The sequence below is a fragment of the Momordica charantia genome (assembly GCF_013281855.1).
Source record: "Momordica charantia cultivar OHB3-1 chromosome 6 unlocalized genomic scaffold, Mcharantia_2.0 BLBB01000006.1, whole genome shotgun sequence".
In the NCBI taxonomy this organism is placed as follows: Eukaryota; Viridiplantae; Streptophyta; class Magnoliopsida; order Cucurbitales; family Cucurbitaceae; genus Momordica; species Momordica charantia.
Window position 1 is genome coordinate 7072574 of NW_028275164.1, and position 10323 is coordinate 7082896.

At 36.0% G+C, this 10323-nt stretch overlaps 1 protein-coding gene across 1 annotated transcript; it reads right to left on the reverse strand.

Moving 5' to 3' along the window:
• Window positions 1-1247: 1247 nt before the first annotated feature.
• Window positions 1248-9262, reverse strand: LOC111016491 (ARM repeat superfamily protein). The gene is made up of 18 exons (XM_022291917.2): window positions 8707-9262; window positions 8041-8560; window positions 7628-7888; window positions 7417-7508; window positions 6362-6571; window positions 5883-6284; window positions 5150-5325; window positions 4856-4955; window positions 4691-4747; window positions 4264-4398; window positions 4075-4146; window positions 3632-3745; window positions 3326-3487; window positions 3115-3243; window positions 2925-3026; window positions 2738-2811; window positions 2174-2344; window positions 1248-2079 (listed from the first exon to the last, which is right to left on the reverse strand). The coding sequence occupies exons 1-18, from the start codon at window positions 9208-9210 to the stop codon at window positions 1494-1496; spliced, it is 3867 nt and encodes a 1288-aa protein (XP_022147609.1). The 5' UTR covers window positions 9211-9262; the 3' UTR covers window positions 1248-1493.
• Between the last annotated feature and the right edge of the window lie 1061 nt (window positions 9263-10323).

Genomic DNA, 10323 nt, shown 5'->3' on the forward strand with positions numbered 1-10323 from the left:
CTCCCATTCGGATTTGGATCAAAATGTTTTGAGGTCATGTTTGTTTTGAAAGATTTATTCTTGGAAATGTGTTAAATTTATAGAATGTTTCAAAAATATTCTTATGAATATTAATATAATTTATACCTTCATTTAATATAATTGATTTATTTGAATTATGTTTAATATTTTGTTTTTTTATATGTTATTTTGTACAGCAAATTAATTTATATTAGTTTAATATAAATTTTATTTTCAACTTTAATATTTTTAAATTTTATTTTCAACTTTAATATTTTTTCCGTTATCTTGAGTGAAATTTATTTATCTTATCATCATGTGATATTTTTTTTATTAGAGAAAGTATCATAGGTATGATTGTAAAAAAAAATGTTACTTTTAAATTATATATTTATTATCATACAAATTATTGATAATATAATTCCTTCAAAATATTAAATATAAATAAAGATATTACATAACTCAATTGCAATTGCATTTTATTTTATAGCTAACTTTAAAAATATACTTAATTGCATAAAGTTATTTATTAAACTATGAATACATTAATTTGTTTAAATTATAAATTTAAAATAAAAAATAAAAAATTTATTTATGAAAAAATAAAAAATTTTGATGAAAGAAAATATATAAAGAAAAATGAAGGGTAAAAATGTAAAAATTGGATGACCTCAACTCGAGAATCTTGGAAAATCATAAACGTGAAAATTCAGATGTCCGTTCAGTGTGAATTTTGGATTCCCACGCAACAAACAGTCCCTTAGTTGACGAGACATGATATGATATTTAATGAGTTGGTTGACGATCAATTAGGTTGCTAAGAGTATGCTTTCTAATTTCTTCTCGTCTCTTTGATAACGTGTAATGTTCACCAATAGAAAAGTATAATTTTGATATTAAAATGTAGAATAACTTCTAAAACAATATTTTTATTACAATTTTTTAAAAACAATATGAATTAAATTAAAAAAAAAAAAAGAAACTGAAAACATAACTTCTAACTGCCCCTCTATATTTGAGTTTGAAATAAATAAAAAGGACAAGGCAAGTCTTGGACCATTAAGGTAAGGAAATTTTAATAATTTCCAAGTGCTCAATTTTCTCTTTTTATATAAATTTTTGCACAAAAAATTGTTTAAAACAAACAAAAGTGTTTAATTCAATTCAGTTCACAGATAACTACTTTGGGAAATCTCTCTCTTGTAAAAAGCTTGGTGAGACAAATAATACGAACGAAAACTACCAAATATCAAAATAAAATTTAAATCTTATAATTATATATTCGGACATCAAATTTAGAGAAAATATTCCAGATACATCATGAGCAGAACACAATGCTCTCAGCAAAACTGTGACATTAAAAATGAACCTCTCCTTCACAATCACCTGTGATATACAGCTTACCTCCAACTGGGAAAAAAATATACACCAACTCAGATCAAAAAATTGTTACGATTTTCCACTAAAATATATCCTCAGGTTTTCTTTTCTTTCTATTTGCCCTTTTTCTTGCCACCTTTTTTCTGACCCTTCCTAATCTTTGATCCTTTACTCGCAAGAATACTAGACGCGCTCTTGCCTTCAAGTTTCTTCGTCATATTCACCACACTAACCATCCCTTTTCTCGCAGCTGCCCGATGCTCCGGTCTACGGCTCATCATCTTCCGGTCGAGAGGCCAGTATGCATAAGGTTCGAGTTTGTCCTTCCTCTTAACGTCTCCGCCAGCTTTCTTGCTAGCATACTCGGTACCTGTGTAAGCCCACCCGGAGTCCGATGTTCTCCTGCGCTTTTGATTCTTCTTTGATGAACCATGAGACAAGTGGCTTCCAACTTCACTCCTTTCATCTAAATCGGGGTTGGAAGGTTTTCTCTTGTTCATTGTCTCGTCGTCATCAGTGATTATTAAGCGCCCTTTTTCGTCTATCTTCATCTCGCCATCTGAAACCATCTTCCGCTTGAGATGCACTGATGATTGAAGAGCGTGTCTTGTTCTTTGTTGATCAAGCAAGTCAAGAGGCTCATCTTCCAATTGGTCGGGCAAGCGTTCGAGTAAGTTCATCTTCGACCGACTCTTGGGGCTGAAGCGATTTAACAAACCAAGATTGAAATCATCATCTAGGCAAATGTGACACGCATACTCTAATTACACTTTGAATGGGAATGAAAACTGACCGTGATTTAGACACCTTTGATCTTAGCTGTGAAGAAGCAGCCTTTGATGGACGACTCATTCTAGCAGCCACATGTTCTGAATCACTTCCCCCCAAGTACTCCCCACCACTATCTTCGGTCTCGTCATCACTGAACTCCGAGAAAATTCTTGTATGATTCCATTTACTCATCCTGAAAGTAAACCAGTAGTTACAAGAAAATAATTTGTAGAATGTGAAAATTTTACACTACTTCAAAATAGTCTGAGCATTTTGAAATCTAGATGCAGAAATTCCAACAACTGTACCACTAGTGAATAACAATAACAGCAGAGATTTTATTTTCTTCTTTTTTTCGTGTGTACGGTGTGGAGGTGAAAATAAAGTTTCTGGCATCAAATGTACTTTTTCTTAGTGTTGAAGGTTGGAGGAACTGAACTAGACTAGACCTTCAACAACCGTTCTTATTTTGACTACATAAAAACAGCAAGGATGTGTGAGAACTATATGTTTATCAACAAGCACATGCACAAAATAGTTGCACCAATTGATGTACATGACCGTTAAATGGAACAGTAGGAGAGACCTGGATGTTGTTGCTTTTGACACAAGAGATCTAGCCCCCTCGGATTTAAGCTTCTTTTCTTTCCGTTCCCTGATCTGCGTGCCAAACCTCATGTTAGTAAGAATAAGCACATGCATAACCTTTTTTTCCGCTTCTGTTTCTACACAAGCTTTTTTTAATTCAATCTAGCACTAAGTTTACAACTAACCTTCCTTATGTTGGTAAGAAGTTTCATGTGTTCTTCAGGCATGACGACCTTAACCGCATCCAGGCCACATTTTCTGACAAGCATATCAAGCAACTGCTTAACCTGGAGAATGAACAAATGAAAATGTAAATTTGGACTGTTATAAAGCAATAGAATGATTCCAGAATTAACTTCTTGTAAAAATACTGACTTTAGCTTTAAAGTGATTTTTGGGGCCATCTTGCCACTTCAGCAAACCTTCCACCAAATTGGTTAAGTGCATGTGCAACACTTCAGCTTTCGATTTGGCCACCAAAACCTTTAAAAATCCTAAATTGGCCTGCAGTCAACAAGAGCATGAATAGAAATAGATAGAAGTTCAAAATAGATATAAAAAGGGGAGGAAGGGCGAGTGAGCTCACTTTGATTATTTCTCTGTTCTTTCTTTGGAGAAGCAAAAAAGTAGATGGCAGCAAATTGCAAGCTGCTGAAACAAGATCAGAGAACTCATAAGCCAAGCGAGCTAAGCCTTTCATTGCAGCACTGATCATATGAGGAGTTTCACCACCAAGACCTCCAGCTACCTGAGATCATAAAGATGATTAATTCTTGCCAGCCATCATATCTATAGAGTCAACTGAGCTAGATGGAAGGGTGGGGGTAGCAGTTTTTTTTTTCAGATGAGAGGTAACTAAAAACTCAAATGACTTGGAACTAATTTAAAGTACCATATTGAAAAGCTGATACAAATATTCCATCTTTCCACCTTTGTCTTCGTCCATACACGCATGACCAATCTGAACAAGAATATCATAAGCTCTGTTTCTCGTTTTTTTGTTAGCCTGAAAGGAAGACACATGGGTCAATTTAAACTTATAAGGATTTAAGTGACTATCCTTTTATCTCTCATTCTTTTGAATGGAAAAGCCATAAGAATAAGTAAGAAATTTGTAAAATCACAATTATATACAGGTTAAAAATAACACAAGCAATATATTGCAGAAATGTCACTGTCTGCAATTATATAGAAAACATACTATTAACTAGAGAAATTCTAAAATCTTAGTCTTAATAAAAAAAAATACTGCCCCATTATTACATTAAACTGCAACAAGTCCTAGAGAAAAAGCAGACTGAGAAGGAAACATTACAGCAGAAAAAGATAGAATACCTCTTTGAGTGCAAGTATTATTTCAGTCAAAAATGAACCAATGATGTCATGCCGCTTGGATCCTGAATCCTCCTGAGATAATCAAAAGTGCCACGATTGAAATCACAATTGATTGGGAAATATTTTCACAGGCTAGCATATGCGTAGTGCATTCTTCTTCAACAAGAATGGAATATCATCAATATTTACCTTTGAAACTTGGACAATTAGAAAGTATAGGCAATCGAGTCTGTGACGTTTGGCAGAAAAATGGCATAAAGGCAATACTTCAATCATAAGTGAAAGCAATTCTTCGAACTTTGAGGAAAGGAAATCATCAGAGTTCTGATCATACACAAATGAAAACATAGAAATTCATCAATTACCATTCTTAAAATTTACAGGACAAGAAAAAACTGCAAAAATATACAATTAGAGCATATACATAGAATGTTACATGAGACACCATATTCAATGACCAAAACCTCGTGTCCAGGTAAGTTAACTAATACTACTAACCAAACAAGCCCAAAATAAAATACTAAGCTTCTCAGGTCAATCAAGTACAAGCATCATGAATATAATTCTTTATTTGAACAACTAAAATTGTTGCAGGTTTTGTGTAGACAAGAAATACCCTCAGAATAGATGAGAGAACTTTATATGCCTTCTTCTGTATCAAACCTTCACAGTCCTGAAATTCAGAAATCCACAACTAGCTAAGAGAATTTTAAAATATAGAATAATGCTACAAAGTTTCTACCAGAAAAAAAATAAAATAAAATAAACAATTGAATGATACCTGTTCCTTTAATGCAGATTTTACTGCAACGAATAAAACATCAATCTCTTTAGGATTCAGTCCAGGCAAAAAAGATACTGCCAAGTCAAACATTTGGGCTCTGCAGTCAGGGTGAAGGATTTGTTAGGCAGTCAAGGATCACAAACCTCCAATATCTTGGCCTACAAAATTAATAACTGAAGTCTACACTAACGGGAACCACAACCTATAACACCCCCCAATTTTCTTCTCCCAAAAAGCAACACTCATACAAACAAAAAAATATGAGGAGCCAATGCAAACATTGAAGTAGACCTCATAAAAGATGGAGAACTAGCATTCGTGGGATCATCAATCTGCATGGAATTGGAAACTTTTAGTTCTACTTTTCTAGCTTCCTGCGTCAGCTTCAAAAGCTTCTGCATTGTGCTCTGGAAGAACCTTGACACTACGTTTTTATCTGATATTGAAGAAATTTCTCCAATTGTGGACTGCACACAGTTCAAATAAAAGTGTTATTGAAACAAATAAGGGAAAATAAAATATCTAAGCCATTATGAACCATTAGAACTCCAAGACAGAAGATAATAGAAAGTCACTAGAAGACTGTTAGGCCTCCTATTACTAATACCTATATCAGAAGGGGTAAAAAGGGGAATTGAAGGGGGCCCTAACGGCCAAGAGAGAGAAAGTGGGGCCCAGAGGGGTTGTGTAAGAGAGGTATAGGGTGGCTGAGTTAGTTAGAGGAGGGTATCTTTTTGTATTCAGTGCCTTGTGCTAGGAAGGATAGGATACGAGAGTTTCCCCACCCTCTCGAATAGGTGGGTCGTTTCTGTAATGCCCTTGCACTGTGTTTTTTTGGATTTTGGAATAGAACTTCTGTGAGGAGATACCTCACAAAGATGTGAAAGACATGGATGCTGTGCAAATAAATTCAAGCCAATATGCAGCAACTACCTATCTATAATATGAAGCAACAGCTGAAGAAAACCTAACATCATCCAAACAACCCATAGAAAAAAAAATCCCAAACAATAGAAGCAAATACCTGCAAGCAGCCACCATCTTTTGTGGATTTGAGAAAGATGCCTGACAAAGCTGACAAAAACTCACGAGAAGAGGACTTAAGTACAGTCAGGTTATTTTTTGCCACCTGTGGGGTATAATGAGACATAGCAAGCTGTCTGGCCATACCCCCTTCAAGATCAGACTCATCATTCTTTCCTTCCAGCACTCTCTTATTCTGTTGGATAAGAATCTGCAGACTTGAACATATTATGCCTCGAAAATCAGGTTCCTCATTAAGAGCAACGCACAAAGCTTTTTCAAGATCCTTAAAGCTTTCAGCAGTATCCAAGGGATAGTTGCAAAATGACGGCAGCAAGGACCAAAAGGAGTAAACAAGTGAGTCCATACTCCTCAATGAAACAATCATGCCCTGTTGCTCAAGCTGCAGAAAAAGAAAAATGTGAGACTGCATCTCACAAAAAGTAAAAGGCAAATTCCTTGTACAAGGAAATTACATACCTTTTGTGACTTACGCTTGATTTCTCCTACCATACCCAAAATTTTCTTCGTGAAGTAGCTCAAATGAGCACCAACAGTATATTGCTTCAATATTGGAAAGAGCCAAACATTAATCTCTGATAAGTTTTCCGCATCCAAATTAAAAGGTATAAGATCCAAGAAACTTTGAGGTCCCATTGCACCAAGAGCTGATCCAAGGCATGCATGCAGCTGAGTCATGGAAAATACAAAGTTAAGAGTAATGCAGAGGAAATGCACAAAAGAAATCCATCCCCAAATCCAATTGGTGCTATACACTTCACTACTTGAACACCAAGAGGATACATGCACAACATAACCCTGATCCCATCTAAGCTTCAACAACAATCACTGAAAAGATCCTGTTGAAACAGATGAAGAATCCCAGGCATCACATTATAGAATAAACAGTGCCGAGTTTTCAACTATATGATCCAGCTGGAGCATTAATTTTTAAGCTCCCTTGGTTCTGGTTCCTTCTGTAATACTCATCTTTTCAATTAAAAGCTTCTATTTCCAATCAATCCTTCAAAAAATAAAAAGGCAGGAGAAAGAGGAAAGAAAATAATAACAAGTGACACAGCAAACAATAACAAAAAGGAACTGACGAAGGTAGGAGTTCCTTTGGGTAAGTTTTTTGTTTGCCGCTTCTGCCTTGAACTCTTTTAAAGAGGGCCCTCTTTGCACTCTAATCTTTCCATAAAGTTGGTTTCTAATTTTTTTTTTTTTTTAAAGTTAACTACAAGCTAAAAAGAGCTAAAAAAATTGACGTGAAAACCTCGTTTATTAGTCTCTGTAAAAGAGTAAAATACATAAAGGATATAATAATTTTCAAAGGATCAAGTTACAACCAATAATAAATTTAAAAAATTTGAGATGAGAGAGAGATGAAAGAAATGTGCAAATACTCCCATTTGGATTCTAAACTACACATGCTAAACATTAAAACCCGAATCAGATTATTCGGATTGTGACATTGTGATAAAATTATAACCAATATGTAAATTTTTTGGCGGCCACCATACATAGAAGAATACCTCTTTCCGGAAGGGGAAATCTTCATCTGGCAATTTCTGCATGTTTGCCAAGCTACCAAGGGCTCCTTTCAGAAAGTAAGAAGAATATTTCCCTGGAGAATGACAAACGGAACAAGGAAACCTTCTCAGAATGAAAAATGAACAATCATATTAACATGTTCAAATGATAGGTGAAGAGGAAATTCAACTAGGTCAGGTCGTTTGAGAATACCTAATTTATCAAACATGACTGAAACAACTTGAAAAGCCAAGTCCAAAACATCAGTGTAATGATAATCAAGCAAACTTTCTATAATAGCACATAGTTTTTCTATGACTGTTGGCGCAGACCTCCTTGCCTCCATGTTTGCAGTCGTCATAATCTGATCCACACCCTGTCTGATCGAGTCTTCATCAATGCAAGCACATATCAGATTTTTCATAGCATCCTGTGCGGCACGGATTGCCTCCTCATGTTCAGATAGCATAATATCTGTCAATCCAATATGAAGAGAAGTACAATCCAATTGAATAATTTTCCATAAATAATGAAGATAATGAGCATATAACTTGGGGAGGAGAGACTTCTAGTGCAACAAAATTAACATCTGATTGGAAGGAAAAGTTCTCGAGCAAAAATTAGACCTTTGAGTGCACTGAATGCAACAGGGAGTTTATCCACACAAATCTGCCTATTAACAGAATAAACTTTCTGCATCCCAACATTGAGCAAACGAGCTGTGAAAGCTAGGCCATCTGCAGATGTTTCACTTGTCGAGAAAGATAATGCCATCGAGCATAACAGATCGAGTAGTACTTCAGCAGAAACATCAACAGTTGGGTGGAGACAGAGTGAGTTCAAACTATCTGTAATTCGCCTTGTAACGACGGGTTGGTGCAGTTCCAAAAGAGTTTTGTAGTATTTAAGTACGTTAGTAATATACTTCATTGACATGAGTGGTAGACAATCTCTCAAAGCCTCCAGAATAAATAGAACCTCCTGGGCTCCTTTAGGTCCTTCAGTAGCTTTCGTGTTTGATCCACCAGCAAGCAAAAGTGATTTTTCAAGAACGTTGGTGATCGCTTCGCTAGCAGATGGGAGGAGGGCTGTCCCCTGAATTTTTAACAAGACATCGCGAAGACAAGTGTGCGACTGCCTTCTAACCTGTTCAGCCACAATTACTAGTGAGCTGACGCTTAATGCAATCACAATTCATTAAATGATGCAAATTCCCACATTGCCGAAAACGCAAAGAGGTAAAAAAACATTAAGAGTTTGAGTACAAATTATTCACTGGTAGAAGAAATCACCTTAGAGCGCGAATCAATTACGAACCCGAGAATGAAACCGAACATGTTGGACACATCCGACCAGTTGACAGAATTTCTAACAATCAAGAAATGCGAAACACACTTCAGTCCGGAAGTAGCCGCGCCAGGGGTCAAGGACGGAATGCGAAGAACGCGAATAAGGAGGTCCGATAGAAACTCCTTCTTCTTATTCAAAATCGGAGGGGAAACTCGAGGGAGAAGCAGAGACAGAATGGTGAGAAGAGCATCGAGAAGGTGGGGCGGCGGGTCAGGCTCGGAGGAGATTCGGTCGAGAGACGAACAGGTGGCGCCGAAGTAGGCAAGTGGAGTGCAAGGAAGGGCCTGGTCTCTGAGCTCCTGGGCCATGGCTCCAATGACGGCGCAGAGGTGCTGGTGATCTTCGCTGGTGGAGTCGCAGAAGCGAGAGAGAATGGAGTTGCAGAAGTCATCGTTGGAGTCGTCGGAGGAGAATCCGAGGGAGGCCTCCATCTCAAGGCCTTCCATGCCGGTGGTGATGGTGGGTAGTTCCGAAGAGAAGAATAAACCCTAGCTACTACCAACCAATGCCAGGGTTTTACAGGAAATCGGATCAATAAACCGAGTCGAATTTATCATTCGGACCGGTTTTTCTATTTAATTCGATTTAGTAGTTTTGGAAAACAGCAAAATTAACTGAATCGAACCGCTGTCTCAAATAGCCCAGGAGCCCATTACCCGACTAATCCCCTAACTTATTGGGCCCAGTTTTTATTTTTTTCTCTTTGGGCTCAATTTATTTAAAAGAACTAGAACCTGAATATTGGGAGTATTTTTTAAGGGAAGAAATTTCTTTCGAAAGCCTTATTTATTATTATTATTATTTAAATATTTGTGAATGTCAAACTAGCTTATTATAGATGCAAAACATAGGATTGTCGGTAAAAAGAATACAACCGATGAAATTGATAGATGGATGTGATCAACCCTATTGCAATAAAGATGGTAATGGAATGATAGTCTAACTAGAAAAAAATAAGATGTTACACACCATAGAATCATGCCTATTGTAAATATCCATCTATCTGAGAATTTGGATGCATGGTCTTTCGACGTCTGTAATGTAAGGGATCGTATATCCAACTGAGATCAATGGCTAGTTTGGAAATGCAAAACAGAGAGATGATACGATCATGTACTATTGTTATTCTTTATATTCCAACCGTTCAATAAATTATACTATATCATACATTGATTATTATAGTACAATAATTTTTTCTTTACACTATTAAGAATTAAAATAAGTTGACGATTAAAGAAAAACATTACATCTATCGATCGATTACATGGAAAATGCTACAATGAAAAACTGAAAAAAACTAGGACAATAAAATTACATGAAAAATGTTACATCACATATGTGTTTTCTAACTAGCAGGTGGGCGTAGGACATCGATTAAATCAGTTTTGCCGGTTATGCCTTTCTTGCCTACAAATACGTGTCTAATTATAAAATATTGGTATAAAACCAATATAATTAATAAATCAGCAATTTCATTTAGCAAGTAACACTGCATCATCTTGTCATTCATATAAATGATATATAATATGCTTCCATGCTAAAATCACTCATTAGAGTGC